Raw genomic sequence first — 16,672 nt, 5'->3', positions numbered from 1 at the left:
TGTTTAACACGCAGACAAAGAATAACCATAAGAACAGGCAGCTGGCAGCACACAAGTGCTGCTCTGTCTATGGGGCAGACGCTTTTTTTTTCTTTCTTCCTCAATAAACTTGCTTTTGCCTTACTCTATCGGGCTTGCTCTTGAATTCTTTCTTGGATGAAGCCAAGAACCCACTTGCCTTCAAGTGGATCCCAGTTTGGGGGTCCACTTTCCTGTGTCAATGGTGACATATGAAGAGGAGAATTTGGCTCTTTTTGCAAAGTAACCATCTCAGACAAGGCCAGGGTCTTAAGTATGGTCCTTAAGCAAAACAGGCCCACCTTTATCAGGGAAGAAGTTGCTGTTTCTGCGAGCAGGGAAGCTGAGTAGGTTTATGAGTTCAGGGTAATTGGACTTAATATATCCATTAAGAATTTCGAGGTTCCCTTCATTTCCAATTAGTGACTAAGATTTGTACGCGAGTTCTGGCAAGACTATGACTTCAACTGAAGTTGCTCTGTGTCTGATTTTTGGCTATGTCAGCTTCATGATTCGATAAATGGAATTTCTGGTTTTTTGATCAGGGCTGAGATTGAGAATTTGAAACTTTGAGCCTGTTCTTTGCTTTTTTTTTTTTTTTTTTAAATAAAACTTCCAGTCCAGTTAGAAGAAACCGTTTGGCTTCCATATATATAGTTTTTATATTCCTCATGCTCTTTATTGGTTTATCAGACTAGCAATGCAATCTACCAAAGCCCTGCCTTCAGTAGAAATTTCTTTCCAGGAAACCCACGTGGTAACTTATGTAAATGATTTTTAGCATGGTACATTGTGGACTTTTAACATCCTGCTCTCTAACGCTAACCAGAACTTACTACTTCCAAAACCAAGTTAGAAACCCCATGCTAGATTCCAACTGCTTTGAAAATATATTATTTGCATCCACTTCTGGTTTCAATTACTGAATCATTAGTGACAGAGCCCGAAATAACAATGACTTCAACAGGGAAGAGGTTTTTCTCTCACAGATCATGAAGCCTGGAGGGAGGTGTTTTGAGGCTGGTGAGACAGCTCCACATTGTCCCCCTGGACCTAGCTCCTTCCTTTATCTTTCTTCTCTACCATACGTAATATATAGTTCCTGCCCCCAAGGTTGCTTCATGTCACAGTATGCCTGCTAGTGCTCCAGCCATCACATATAAGTTCTAGGAATAAAGAAAAAGGAAAAGAGAGAAGGGCACAAGTCATATCTGTCAGCAGAGTAAATAAACTTTAAAGAGCTATCCTGTCACTATTGCCTATGTCTTCCTGGCCACCCAGTGAGAGGCTCAAAAATGTAGCCTGGGAAACGTAGTTCTATAAGTGGGCCCATTGCCACCCACAACAACACAGGGCCTCTCTTATAAAAAGAAGCAGAGAATAGATACTGGGAAGCAACTTAAAAGGTGAAAGCATTTTCTAGATCTGCACTGCCCAGTATGGGTGCCACGAGCCTTACGTGGTTGTGTAAATTTAAAGTCATAACAATAAAACTTTAGTTCTTCAGGTGCACGTGTCACCTTTTGAGAGCTAGTAGCTCCCACAATGGACAGCGTACGTGTACGAATTTCCTTCATTGCAAAAAGTTCTGTTGGGAACTGCTGGTCTGGACTTCCCATAACTACCACATGGCCATTGTATGATTGGTGTTTTTATTATTTTTACAATTGGTAAAATTTATGGATTGGGTGAAGAAACCTGGTAAAGCATATTAACAGTGGCCAGGCAGATGGGGGGGAGGAGAAGGGATGGGAAGGGGAAAGAAGAGAGTTTTAATAGTAACCGATGAAGAGTGTCGAATGCTTCAGATTTGCAGATTGATACGATCAGGGAGAAAGTGGATTTGGCAGTCTGCGCCCTGGAGAGCAGTGTGGCCCAACCCCCAGTTCCGATGGGCGATGGGCGAGGAGGCACAGGAGTGTTACTGAGCGACAAGCTCGCTGCCCGGTGTGCATAGAAGCCAACACTTGGCGCTGGTTTTTGAAATAAAGGAAAAGCTTTATTGCAAGATCAACCAGCAAGGAGACAGGAGGAAGGCTCAGATCTGCCTCCCTGGTTTGGGGTCTGGGGCAAGTTTTAAGGGGTTGGAGAGCAAGGGAGAAAGTATTAGGCATGCTGGCTTGGCAGGGTCTGACCAGACAGCTCCGAGTCAGTCCGTATACGGCATTCGAGGTGGTGGGCACTAGATCTTCCTCGTTGTGGGAACTTCCCCTTTGGAATAGGCTCCGGTGGTGAAGTGCTGGTTACGTGTTGACTTCGTGGTTCCATGGAGAGGAAACATCGGTTGCAAGTGCTATTTGAGGTCAGAGTTTCTCTCCTCTGCGCATGCCTGGGCTGTCTGACTTGCAGTTTCAGCCCCACCGTATCTGCAAAACAACTTAAGAAACATTAGGCAACAGGGTAGAACCCGTTTGAGCTGGTCCTGTGGTTACGGGAGGAGGTGAGAAAATGGAAGTCAGCTCTTAGCCGTGACTCCTGAAGAATTTCCGTTGTAGATCACGGAACAGAGCCAGGGCAGCAATCGGCGAGAATCAAGGGCCTGTTCTTGTGCTTGTGGTTTGTATGTTCGTTTCTGGCTTTTTTCCCTGGATGCGTAGATTGGAGTGTGGCTGGAGGATGCGATCAGGGATCCCCAAAGAGGAAAAGGTTTATGATAAAAGGGGAATATTGGGGGAGCCCAGTTTGGTGGAAAGCAATATGAACTCGTAACGGGGAAAGGTCATCCAATTGACACTGGGTGTGGTCAGTAGGGACGTGCCTTTCTTTGGCTTGGGCGCAGGAGAGAAGGAAGGGCAGGACCAGACAGAGTAGGCAAGCGAGTTTACGTTTCTGATGGACGATATTTTCTCGGTAAACATGGAGGAACAGCTAACTGCTCAGTGTGAAAGACAAGTGAGTGGCTTGGGAACAAGGAACACGAAAAAGAGCTGGAAAAGTTGTAAATGGAAAAGAGGTCAGAATTCCAGATAAAGATTGAGAAGAAAATTATATGGAATCCCACCAAATCCTCTCTTATTCTGATATGCATTGTGCCTTTCTGGTGCACATTAATAATAATAAGTAACATCTATATATCGAATACTTGCGGAGTGTCAGGCACTGTGCTACGTATTTAATTTCATAGTTCCATTCAATCCTCCTAACAGCCTTTGGGGCAGGAGCGATTATCATGCCCATTTTACAGATGAGCAAGTACAGAGAGAAACAAAAGCGGAGTTGGATCCCAGTTTGATCACCTGTAGAGTTGTGCACCTTGGGCAATTTACGTGACCTCTTGAGGCCTCAGATTTCTCTTGGAGAATAGGGATGGAGGTCTCTATTTCATAACATTATTAGGAATATTCAGCGAGATAGTATGTGCGAAAGAGCCTAATATATGCTGGGCGTTTGATTTTTTTTTTTTTTTTAAACCATCCTAGACTATTTGGTTGATGAGCTGACAATTTGATTCAAAGTCATTGTGACTCGAGTTTGTACTCTCTGGAAGACATGGCTTCACAGCACAGAAGTGAGGATCTCTGTTAACTCCTGCTGCCAGGCAGGTATCATAAAGGTGTGATGCAGACTGGTATAAAAAAAAAATAGTAAGAGTTAAAAAACAAAAACAGAAGCAGTAGCAGTAGAGGCAGTGGGGCTGAACTGGAGCACACAAAGGTGTCATATTCAGACAGTGTAAAAAGCTCATCCCCACGCGAGTTATGGTCCACAGCCTGCTGGCTTCTGGGGACTATAGTTTAAACTATAGATTCAAACTAGGTCTTGTTTACTATGTGACTTTGAAAGTCACTTGGCCTCCTTGTACCACAAAGGGAAACTGAACACTGGCCTGCATCTCAGAGAAAGTGCTCAGACAGGCTGGCTACCGTGTGTCGTGAAAAAATTCCTACTAGTGCAATTAACAAGTGGCAGGGGCTGTGGTGTGACTGCAGTGCGGCAGACGGTAACAGGGACCCGGAGGGTTCCCCTTGGCAACAGATCTCCGTGCGCTCCGAGGACGCTGATTAACAGCACTGCTTGTCCCTTGCCAGGAGCAAGGCAGAACCCTGCTTTGCTGCAGGTGTGTTGAGAGCTGGAAACCCGGGCAGAGGCAGGGCCAGGCCACGCCCAAGCAGAGCAGGCTTGACCTCAAGTCTCCTGCATGCCCTAGCCACTCACAGGCGTTCCCCCAAAAAGATCTAAATCGCTTTTCCAGGCCAAAGCTGGAAATCCTGAGATCTCCCTGACCCAAAAGAAACACTCATTGCCTCATTGTTGTGGTTGAAATCGCTGCTCGTATTTATTAGAAAAGCAGAACAAATGCATCTGTCCAAGCACTGGCTGTAAATCAGCCAGCCTAAGGCTCTCCATTGCCTTGGGTGGGAGCAAAACCGCTTTCATGAAATGTCCCCAGGAAGCATAAACTAGAAGATGCACCTTCTACCGTACCAAACTACGAAGGACAGAGCTAGCAAAGTGGGGGCAGAAGCTGGGCAGCGTGAGTGCCCCTGGGCAAAAGTCCCCATGTTCTCTATGCCGGAGTATAGACGTCTTCCCCTTGGGCAGCAGACTGCCACCAGGACACAGCGACACAAGACTCATCCCCAGACTGGCTGCCACACCCGGCTTCCCTAGAGGAGGAAGAGTGGAGATCTGGCAGTACCTGCCACTTGCAATGGAGAAGACAGCCATCAGGCCTTGCAGTGTCTGGGGGGTGGGGTGGGGGACAGATCCCGATGAGGGGCCAGCAGCCCCTCTCCGTGGAACGGCAGGGAAGACACTTGGCCTGGAGGGCCACTGTCAGATGATAACCAAGAGACCACTCGGCTGACTTCTTAAAGTCACCACTGGGACTCAATCACATGTGCCCAAGTGATAAGTACAGTGACTTCTCTCCCTTGACTCTTACTGTCTTACAGCGTTTCTTTCCAAAGAGGGCGGAGTGCTTTGATCATGTAGGAACCCACGTGACAAGTGCACTGATGTGCAAATATTCCCATCAGGGTATAGACAGGCCTTGTGTGTGTGTGTGTGTGTGTGTGTGCTGGGGGGATATTTGCATAAACAGCAGAGATTAGAATGCCTGGAACAAGCCCTGTGGGAGCCTGGATGGGAAGGAGGTCAGGTCACCTGATCCCAGCAGGTAGGGAGGTGTCTTTGCAGAAGTTGTTCGCAGTGTACTGGGCAGCTTCCCTCGAATTCAGACGTTAGAAGCAATCACTGAGCAAACAAGAAGTTAGAATTTAGCAGTGGCTGAGATATTGCTCAGCTTCTCCCAGTTTAGTGACACTCAGATGAAACATGGCGGGCCCATAAAGGCAATGGCCCTCTATGTTAAAGAGGCTCACCCGTGACAGCTTTAACTCTGGGTAGCCGGTGTCGGAAATGAGGTGTAATGTAATTCATCTTGTTTAATTACCTGCTGCCCTGCTCCCGACTCAGTTCCCTCACCTGTGATGAGCTTGTTGGGCCGTAACCTGCCTCAGCTGGGAAGGAAATGCTGGCTGGGCGGGGACGCCCCGCACGGGTTCACAGGCATCCTCCTTCCAAAGATGTGGACAAAAAGGCACCAGAAGGTTCTAGGACCTGGGAGCTGAGAACGACACTGGTTCTCTTATGAAATAAAGGCTGAGCCCCTGGATGTTTTTGCACCTAGAGATTCTAAAATGTCCGCTTCCCAGTGAGGGAAGTTTCCAGGCTGCTCCCGGAGCAGAGGCTGGTACTCGGGGACCCCCAGGGGCCAGACTGGGAGGGCAGCGCGTGGGGTCTGATGCCGCCGAGCCAGCCGGGTGAGCACCCAAGGGGAGAGCAAGGCTCGCCGTTGCATCCGCCTAGGCTCTACCGAATGCACCATGAGTGTCTCCTGCAAGGTTTGGGGCCGGCGCACAGCCCGAGCCCCCGCAGGCCCCGCGCCTGCTACCCGCGCAGGTAGGGGGCGCGCGCGGGCTGGGGGCCCGGGGCGTTGAGGTGCGGCCGCGCGCCGGTCGCCAGCTTCTCGCTGAGCTTGCGGTTCGCCAGCTCCAGGTGGCGGCCGTTCTTGCGCGCCTGCCGCAGGGACCGCTTGACCTTCTTCACCCGCTCGCGCAGCTGCCGGTTGCGCTTCTCCAGGGCGGCCACTTTCTGCTGCAGTTTCTTCACGTGGTCCTCCTCCTCGAACAGGGCCCTCTGCACCGAGGAGCACATGAGCTGGGGACACAAACACCGTGCAGGGAGACGCAGGTGAGTGGCGCGCAGCGCCCTGGGTGCGTGCGGGGGGGGGGGGGGGGTTGCAGAAGCGTCCGCGGCGCTGCCGGGCGCCCCCCCGATCGCCCCCGCCCCACGATGAGGGTGAACCTCGGGGCGTCCCTGACCGTGACCCGTCTCTGCCCTCCACCCTGGAATCCCGCAAACAGAGCCCGTCTTTTGCTTTCCATACTTGGCTTCCTGGGAGGATTTAATTTTAGAAAGATACTCCGAATATTTGTCACACGCAGCAAAAAGGAAAGAGCACCTGTCAATCACTAAAAGACCGAAACCCCAAACAGAAAAATGCGCAAAGAACATGGATAGTTCATAGGAAATATAAATATCTCTTAAATATATGAAAAATGCTGAACCCCCCTCTTAATAAGATAAAAGCAAACTAAAGCCAGAGTGAATTACCATTTGTCACATACTCAACGGGCCAAATCATGGAAGAGAGGATTTGGGGAAGCAGGCACTGTCGTAAACTGCGCGCAGAGTGTAAGCCTCTATAAAGAGCAGTTTGGTGCTATCAAAATGAAAACTGCATATACCTTTTGATCTCATAATTCTGAGCCCTTCTTATGCTCTCATGGACAAAGCGCCGTTGCAGTATGTGTACAAACATATTACAGCATTATTTGTTACATTAGAAGGTTGGAAACAATCTAAAAATACCTATCGAGAGGTCTGCTTAAATAAATTATAGTAAATCCATACAATAGAAATGTTTTCGGACTTTGAAAGAACAAGGCAGGCCGGGCGCGGTGGCTCATGCCTGTGATCCTAGCACTTTGGGAGGCCGAGGTGGGCAGATTGTTTGAGCTCAGGAGTTTGAGACAAGCCTGTCAACGGAAAAAAAGACCAAACTCTGTAAAATAATTTTAAAGAGATTTACTCTGAGCCAAATTTGAGGACCATGACCTGGAGCCACACCCAAGAGGCTTTGAGCAGGGGACTCGCTCAGGTTGGGTTACAGTTTGGTTTTATACATTTCAGGGAGGCAGGGGTTACAGGTAACGTCATAAATCAATACATGGGAGGCATACATTGGTTTGGCCCGAAAAGGTGGGCCATCTCGAAGCGGGGGCTTACAGGTTATAGGTGGGTAAAAAGATTCTTTGGCTTGTAATTGGTTGAAGACATGAAGCTTTGTCTAGAGGCTTGGAATGTTTCAACATAAGGAGCTCTTTATCAGAGATAAGCCACTGGACATAGATTTGTTGTGTAAATTGAGGACCTGCAGGTTCGTCTTGCATACCCTTAGGCCTGTTAATGGGTTACAAAGGATGTCACCAAGAAGGGAGGGGGGCATGATAAGGCATGTCTGACCTCCTTCCTCCTGGCAGGCAATTTAGTTTTAGGCTATTTGGTCACGAGGGGGTCCATTTAGTCAGCCAGTGGTGGGGGTGAGCCTTAAAGTTTTATTTTAGTTCCCAAGCCTGAGCTAGAGTGAGACCCCGTCTCTACTAAAAAAAAAAAAAAATAGAAAGAAATTAGCTGGACAACTAAAAATATACATATAAAAAATTAGCCAGGCATGGTGGTGCATGCCTGTAGTCCCAGCTTCTCGGGAGGCTGAGGCAGAAGGATCGCTTGAGCCCAGGAGTTTGAGGTTGCTGTGAGCTAGGCTGACTCCACGACACTCTAGCCTGGGCACCACAGTGAGACTTTGTCTCAAAAAAAAAAAAAAAAAAAGGCAGCACCATGTAAATGGCATTGTAGCAATATGAAGTGTTGTTTGTATTAAAAGCACATGCATTGCATTGATTGCATTGTGTGATAACCAAGACTATGATATAGTATCTATGTGTATCTATGTTTAAATGCCAATACACAAGAAACAGCTAAGGCTATAGCTATATCCAGGCAGCAGAGGAGACAGGAGAAGAAAATTTATTTTCACGTGTGCACTTTTTGAATTTTGTATTATATGCTGGTATTACCTTTATAGATATGTGTCTGTATATAAAGAGGTCTTCTCATCTCTAGTCTCTTTCTTCTCCCATCCGTTCTACACTGTCAAGAGCTAAGATCCCAAAGAGAGGCTTGAACCTTGACTCTTCCTCTGCTTAGAAATAGCCAGCGTGCCACTCTCTACGCTGCAGTATGGTGATGATGGGGTTAAATGCCCGGACTCTGAGGCCAGGCTGCCTGGGATTCAAGTCCTGCCTCTTCCTTGGGCAAGCGATGTGACCTTGGGCAAGCTTCTTAAGCTCCGGGTAATGGACTCTTTGCGGCATTAGCCAGCCCCCACTTTGGGACTGCAGGATCTGTCCCCCACCACCTACCCTTGGAGTGCTGCAGGCTGACAGCCCTCAGCTGGGTATCTCCCCAGAAACTGCTGCCTAAGATCGCACCTGCTTCCTTGGGCCACCTGTATCCCATGACTGGCTGACACAGGGTTTGAAAGCCAGGGCTCCTCGCCCCAACCGGGAAGATTCTGAAGCACCATCCCAGCCTCAGAGCGTCCCCTGGTGGGCCACGGCCTTGGTGGAGACAGCATCGCAGGCCACCTCCTGCCTCTGCCCCTCCCTTCCCCTCCCAGGTGCAGTCTGCAAACCCCCGGCACACCACTCTCACCTGAGTGCACCTCTCGGAGCCCCTGCCCGGGCAACAGTCTCGCCATGCGTACGATGGGATAATTACGGTGGCTGGAGGGTTTCGTGAGTTTTACCTGAAAAGTGCTTAGAACCGTGCCCTGGCGCATAGTAAACGTTCACTGTTAGTCATTTTAGGGTAGAGTCAAATCATCTAAAGCTCTTAACCTCTGTGATGGGACCCAGCCTACATCTCCGGTCTTACTGTTAATTCTTCTGTTCACACACTTTACACCCAAAGCAAACTGGCACCTGGCCCTTCATCCAGCACATCTGTGCTTGTTCAGCTCAGCGGCTCTTCCTTCTGCCTGGGGGGCTGTTCTCCCCCAGGTCTGTCTGGAGAGCTTAGAAGCCCTCTGCGGGTCCCCTTCCACGTTGCTTTGCGCAGGGTCTCCCTCTGTACCTGGCATGCCCCCTCCCTGTCTGTGCCGCACCCTGAGGCTGTTCAGAACGCACTGGCCAGGTAGCCGCAGCGCCAGGGAGAACGGGTCTCAAGCCTTGACAGATTGCAAGCTCCTTAAGGCCTAGTTCGCGTCGGTTTTTGTATCCTTGTTGCCCTGGCCATTTTAGGCATACAGTAAAAAAACAAACAAAAAAACTGGAGTCAAGTGAAGTGTTCCAATAATACCTGTCCTTTAACAAGGAGCTTTGGGCTCCTGGGGATGCCACTGTTACAGGGGAGACCACGCGTGCAACACTGCCCTCTTCTGGCCAAAATGAGACCCCTCAATTTGAGAAGGTGGGCGCAGGAAACTCCTGGGAGAACTCATGGTGTTAATATTTGCACTGCATATGGATGGATATTAGCTATATAACTTAGGGTGTAATATGGCCAAGCACTCGACTAATCGCTTTATTTCCACCCTCTCGTTAAGTCATGGGCTTTCTATAAGTTACGGTAGATTCTTCAACCAAGAACAGGATATAAGAGTCCAAGCGAAGTCCATTAAAACAAGAGGTTGGGTTTTTGCATGGCTGCTTGTTCAGATTTTGAAAGGAAAGACTCCAGCAGCGTGCTGGAACATCAGAGAGGAGTTGAACACATGCTTTGTAATATCCTTCAAGAGCTGCATTTAAAAATAATTAAAAATAATGGCATGGTGGGACATAAGTAATCACCTGTTAATAGAGCTCTTTCTGAGACACCAAGAGTCTTCCTGGCCAGCCCTCTGACCGTGGGGCCAGAGCCAGAGGATGAACTTGACCTCCAGCAAGACTAATAGCCCAACCAAGAAGAATTTGATGATTCCCTGAAGAAACCAAGATGGGATAGAGGGCTGTCAAGCATGTCTGTGTGTGTGTCTGCCTGCCTGCAGGGGGTAGGTGTCGTTAAGACGGAAATGATACCTTCCAGATCAAGGCTGAGTGTGGAAGGAAGGGGTGGGTTGAGTTCCTCGGTGAATATGGCCTTCTCTGGTCCTCACCTCCTCTCTTTAATATGGGCAGGGTTTGAGTAGGAGCAAAAGGACGCTGAAGGACTTCAGTAACTTGTCCAATATAACAACAGCACAGCCATGACCCAGGACTCCCTACCAGGCAGAAGGTCGCTGTCTCTGCGGCAAAGTGGGCTATGCCTCCACGCAGGGAGGGCCCAGGCCGTGGGGACAAGGCTAACGCCATAAAGTAACGGAGCTGCTGCCAACGGTGTCTAAAGGAGACCTCCTGAATCCTAAAAAAAAAAATTATTTTTCTTTTTAAGAAAGCAAGAATTTCTCAAGGAGAGCTGTGCTTTCAAATCTGTGTGTTTCTTTAAGAAACTCCCCCTTTTCTGGAATGCTTTGCAAATGAAATCAATCTCTTAAAAACTACCTTAAAAAAAAAAAAAAGTCCAGACATGCTATTTGCTCATTTAGCTTTGTGGGTTTTTTTAGTTAATGGAGAAGAGGAGGAAAAAGGCCCGGCCAAGCTGAAACAGGTACAGCCACATTTTCTTTGAAGAAGAAGCAAGAGCAACAGTCTTATGGGACAGCCCCGAAGCAATGGATTCCCACCAGGGGGGCCCCCTCCTCAGGCCCACGTTGCTCCAGTCCCCACGGGCTGGAGGAGTCACTGGCCTGCCAGATGCTTAGCCACCTCCGGCATTCTCCTGCCACAGAGTTTTCTCTGGAAGTTTCCATGTGGTCAACAGGATGCCTGCCTCACCGCGGTTGGGAAGATTGCCATAGGAGAGCCTGCTCTTTTATTTTCAAAAAGACAAAAGTTAGGCTGGGATATCTATCTTCCTTGTCTTTTAAAAACACCACTTTTTAAAACTATAAAAGCAATGCATGCTGATTGTAGAAAACGTTTTTTTTTTTTTAAAGACCCCCCACACACAAAAAAAAGAGGGAAATTGATATCTGTGATTCTATTGCACAGAAATAGCCACTGTTGACATTTTAATATATTTCTTCCTACTATTGTTTCTGTGGGCATAGAGATATAACTATTTTCGATGAGATTGGAGTCATGCTGTTATGAGATTTTCTGATCTGATTTTTTTCCACTTGACATTTTATCATGACTGTTGCCAGATTCTGGTCTACACACTTCCACATCAGTGCAAACGGAGGGCGGCTGTGCCTACCACCACGAACTGCAAGCCCCGGTCACCAGTTGTCCATCCTCCCTAGCCACAGGGCCACAGGCCGAGGGGGAGGGATGGCAAGATTGGTGCTTATGTGTCTATGAGGCTGAGTGATCTCAATGTGGCCTTTCTGGTCGCCTGTCTCCAATGACAGGACAAATCTATGCAGAGTTCCTCCCCTGTTCCTCTACCCGAAGTCTTCCCTAAGTTTTCCTGTTTCCCCAGACAGCTCAGGTGCTATGAGAAAGCTTCCCAATCAAGATCCTGAGAGGTGACGGAAATGTATCCATGTCACCATCTATAATCACCTCTGCCATGTCTGAGTCACTTTGGCTTCCGTATGTTCATTCATTCTGGGTGAGAAGGATTGATTGATTCTGTGTCTGGCGCTGGACGGTACAGAAAGTTTTCCTGAGTTATTCTGCAATATGCCAGTCAGCTTTGTATCTAGCTAAACAAAAAGACTGTGTGTTTAAAAATTACTATTTCATGGCGGCGGCCATCCCAAACACTCGCCGAGAGGCTGCTTGCCTTCACAGCTGCTTTCAATTTAAATAACCACCTATAAAGACAAGACAAAGTGTACTTTCTAAAATGTAAAATATGAGGGAAGGGCAGGCCAAAAGCAACAACACAAATAGCTTGCCCTTTGAACACTTTGTTCCTGTTCTTGGGATTCAAAAATAAGAAAGAAGGAAAAAGGAGAAGAGATCTAGAGCAGTGATCAGCAAAGTATGGCCCGTGTGCAAATCCGGCCCACCACTTATTTTTGTGAATAAAGTTTTATTAGAACACAGTTACACCCATATGTGTATGTATCGTCAGTGGTGGCTTTTGTACTACAGTGGCAGAGCTCGGTTGTTGAGACAGAGACTGTATGGTCCACAAAGCCAAAAATACTTAGTCTTTTTCCTCTGTAGGAACAATTCCAAACCCTGACCTCAAGGGGGACTTCAAGGCAAATGGAGGTCAAAAGGAGAGCTGACAGGGGGATAGGTTTGGAGGGCAGACGGTCCACAGCCAAAGGATGGACGGAGGGCAAAGGGATGGAAGAAACACCAAAGTCTGCCAAGACCCTCAAGGCCCACACCTCACCCTTTTCACATGCTGATTTGTGATTAGTGCTTTGGGCTGCCAGGTCAATAGCTCAGGCCTCAAAGATCCTTGTCAAGGAGCCTTTTGACTCCATCTCAATGGACTGCTGCCCACTGCAAACCTCCAGGTGGAATTCAACAAAGTAGCTCTTTCCAGCGTGACTACCCAACTGTTTCTAAAATGCCTCCCCCAGCGGCATTGGAAAGGAAAGCTTTCTAGAACCTACGACTGTGCCCTGCTGGGGAACATCAACTCCCGGTGTGGAGAAGTGCTCTGAAGCAGCTTGCTCTGGGCATGCAGTTGGCCAGTTAGTTCTGAAGGGTTTGTAGTACCCCGTGTTTTCTGACCCAGTGGAGGGCAGAGGCTGAGATTCCTTCACCATCCGTGTGACTCAGCAACTCGGAAGGTCGACGGTGAGCCCACGGGCCACTACCCAAGCCCTCTGCAGTCCTTTTTGGCCCTTTCTGTAGATGGGCTGGAAATGCAGCTTCGTTCCACCATCATCTGAAACCCTTCAGAGACAGAGATACGTGAGGAGGTGGGTGGGTGGGAGAGCCACGTCGATGCAGACGGTTTCCTGCATGACTCGACGGGACCAGCCTGGATGACACCCAGGGCTGCTGAACAAACTCCCAAGCCTCGGAAGTGACAACAGGGCAGTTCTTCTGAGGACTCTCTGGAGGAACAACCTGAGATTCCTATGACTGTATTTGGCTTGGCAGCGGGTTCTCTGCTCCACCCAAAGTCGAAAGAGCTGTCTCCCCGGTGCCAGGAGCCCAACAGAAGGGAAAGCGTATGCTGAGACAGGCTGTGGCCAGAAGGGGAGGTGAGTGGAGAAGAGGCAGGAGGTCTCTTTCCACCTGGCCTGGCCGGGCATGACCCTCCCTCCCAGACCTGGCCCCCTCTCCCTCTTCCCCTCCCCCACGCTGCCCAAGGAGGCGGTAGCAGAGCAGTGCGGGGAGGAAGGAATTCTGGGGTCAGGCTGGGATTGAATTTTGGCTCAAAGGATTCCACACCCCATGAACCCAGATACTTGCTAGAGCCCATAGGGAAGGGGGCCCCTCTGCCCCAAGACCCCAAGACGGTGGGGACTTGCTTAAGTCAGGGAACCTGTCTTAGCCTGGTCTCCTCGTTTATACAATGGGCATAATATGCCTCTGCCATAGCACTGCTCTGAAGACTAGATCAGATAATGTACATAACACACGTGACATGGCACCTGGAGTAGAGTCAACAGTGCACAAAGCTTTTGCCGTTATTGTTCATCCTGAGTTCGAGCTTTACTGAGCGGATCGCTCCTGCCCAACCACACTGGGTCCTCCAAGTGTCTACCTTTGAACACGCGGTTCCTTCTGCACAGGAAGTCTCCACTTCCCACCTCTCATGCCTTTAACCAATGGATGAGATTCTGCTTATGCTCTAAGTCTCGGTTCCAGAGTCACCTCCTCTGTGAAGCCTTCCTGATTCCTCCAGGCAGAGCCCTGTCATCTCTCCCCGGTTCCATTGTCAAGTTTATCACGTTGCGTATAACCATTGGCCAGTGTGACTCTCCCAGACCATGAGCCCCTTGAGCACAAGGGCTCCAAACTTTTCAGCCTTGCATCCAGCACCTAGCATGCAGTAAGCACTTAATAAATGAAGGAAGGAAAGAAGGGATGCAGCTTGAAGTAGAAATCAGTCATCATCAGTGACCCCAAACAGGCAGGTAATGGAGGTGCTGGAACTACCTTTCGAACATCGGCGCTGGGTTCCCCGTCATTCCCGCGAAGCCCGGCTTCCCGAGAACAGAGTTCGTTTCCACTGTGTGTCCTGGTGAGGTCTGGAGCAGGCTGTGAGGATCCCTGAAATTCGTGCATGTTCCTTTTCTGATCCCTGCCACCACCCCTCCCCCTCCCCCTCCCCTGAAGTTGACTGGGTTATTCTGTACATCCTCGAACCAAATCCCACAAGAGCTGCGGGACGTGATGCAGACGAGAAAACAAAGTCCATTTCAGAGGGAAGCCACGGGATGACAGAAAACCCGGGTAAATTTAGAAGGGATCACATTTCAGAAACTGGAGCCTGAGCCAGCCCTGCCATGAGCTGGGGGCAGCAGCAGCCGGATGTAAGGACAGGCCAGACAGGGTCTTCAGTGGCTAGGGCTTAAGTCCTGAATCGCCCATGATTAAAACCAGGAAAGACTTTGCGGTCTTGCGCGAATTCCCAGCCATCCGAGGAGAGGGGAGTTTACTGGCTAAGTGCAGTTACAGAGATCATAAAATCATAGCTTCAGCTACATCCACTGCAAAGTGTTTCCCAAAGTGGGCTCTGTGGAACACTCGTCTCAGGAGATGGTAGTGCCGTGACCAAAGGGCTTGTTCTAGTCAAATAAGAAATGTTGCATAGTATGTCGTCGTCTTTGATGTGATGCTCGTTAACAGAGCCATGCATGTGGGTCCAGCATTAAACACACATCTCCAACTCTGTTTCACCCCCAATCTCATCTGCCTATGGCAAGCTCTCCACGATGCAACAAGATTAGACTACAAGAGCGAGTGACCAGGCCTTCTGCATTTTCCCGGGGAGTTTTGCAAATATTTTCTCTCGTTTATGACGCGAAGGACACTGGGAAACCTCCGGGGCTCTTCTAGACCTTCCAAGGGGAGGAAATACTGAAACCACAGATTCTTGGGTAAGAAGGCTACTGCCAGCTCTCATTGAGTGTCCGTGACAGGTGAAGAAAAGGCTCCCAGGTGAAGTGGGAAGAAGGATGTTTTGCTTTTTTTTTTTTTTTTTTAGGTTGCCAGAAATTCACTCCAGAAAACCCACGTCACAGTGGGTGGGGCACTGTTCTAGGTGCAGTCGTGGTCTGTGAGTTACAGCCTCTGGAAGACGTCTTCCAACCTTTGGTGCCTCTGAATGTTTAGTCGAAGCCACCTCGGGTACCTTAGTCCTTGGGCACCTTATTCATGGCCAGTTAATTCTCTTCCATGAAAACACCAAGGGGGCCACAAACCCCCACAACAGACTGGCTGGTGCAGGGACTCCTTTGGGAAGGAGTGGGGCCATTCACTGGAATCTCAGGTTTTTGTGAAGGTCAGGGGTCTGACCATCGGCATCCCGGGTTGCAGGGCAGGAAGGGTGAGAGGACCCGATGCTGTAGCCTCCTCCCCCAAACCCAGCAGTTGACAGGCTTGCTACCCCTGGGACACGGGGCGGCGTTCATTCCTGTCCCAGCAGCCCTGGGTGTGCCCGCCCTGGCTGAGCGAGGTGCGCCGAGACTCCATTCAGTTCTTTAACTCCCTGTCGTGGGTCACTGCTGTTGCCCAAGGGAGGAGCAGGTCATCAGCCCGGTCAAACTTGTCCCTTGCCTTTGGACCTCTCAACTTGGTCCAGGAAGATCTCAAGGCAGCCCCTCCTGGGCACAGCAGTGAGGCTGCTGACCACGAACCCGAGGTCCAGGGCGCCGGGTCCACCCAGGAGGGGCATTCTGGACAGGCGCTGGCCCGGAGCCAAAGTGGCCTGCTCTGCCTGACCCATCTCTGCTCTGGTGCTGGCGTCATGGTCTAGGGTATCGTGTAATTAGGGTTCAGTCTCCAGCCCTTCGGCTGAATACAGCAGCAAAGGGCCAGTCTCCACGTTTCCTCCCGACGGCTGGTGTGTTGGTGCGTCAGTACTGGCTGAAAACCCCAAGGGCTCCTGGCCGACAGCCCTCCCTGGGAATGTGCTGGAAATTTACGAGCTGTGAGCGCATTCATGTTTACTTCTCAGAGACGGATGGCTTGTCCACGCAGCCACATCCAGGCCCTGATTCAGCGAACAGTCTGTTTATTTGGGAAAGTTTATCAAACCCAGACACAGACTTTTCTGCTACTGAACTAGGACAGGTGGCCCTAGAGTGCTCTCCTTGGACCGGGAAGAGCTGGGGGTGCAATTTAGCAAGACCTTGCTTCAAACGTGGCTCTGCCACTTGCCAGCTATGTAGCTGTTTTCCTTCTTTCTGAAAGTAGAGATACTTTAATATTGGTGCAGAAAGGCATAGCGTATTTGGTAAGCCTTAAAGCCACTAAATGTTGACTGTGGTTATTGTTACGGACTGCCAGACTCAGTCAATAACCTCATGTCGGCCGGGCGCGGTGGCTCACGCCTGTAATCCTAGCTCTCTGGGAGGCCGAGGCGGGCGGATTGTTTGAGCTCAGGAGTTCGAGACCAGCCT

The 16,672-nt window shown here is 49.5% G+C and overlaps 1 protein-coding gene across 1 annotated transcript in view; it reads right to left on the bottom strand.

Moving 5' to 3' along the window:
- Positions 1–5,910: 5,910 nt before the first annotated feature.
- CCDC3 (coiled-coil domain containing 3) overlaps positions 5,911–16,672 on the bottom strand; it is a 69,149-nt gene continuing 58,387 nt past the window's right edge. Inside the window, exon 3 of the mRNA XM_012660923.1 lies at positions 5,911–6,180. Coding sequence (XP_012516377.1) covers positions 5,911–6,180 — 270 coding nt within the window. The remainder of the gene's footprint in view (positions 6,181–16,672) is intronic.

This window comes from Propithecus coquereli, unplaced genomic scaffold (genome assembly GCF_000956105.1).
Source record: "Propithecus coquereli isolate 6110/MARCELLA unplaced genomic scaffold, Pcoq_1.0 Scaffold69, whole genome shotgun sequence".
In the NCBI taxonomy this organism is placed as follows: Eukaryota; Metazoa; Chordata; class Mammalia; order Primates; family Indriidae; genus Propithecus; species Propithecus coquereli.
This window is presented reverse-complemented; position numbering and strand designations above follow the sequence as displayed.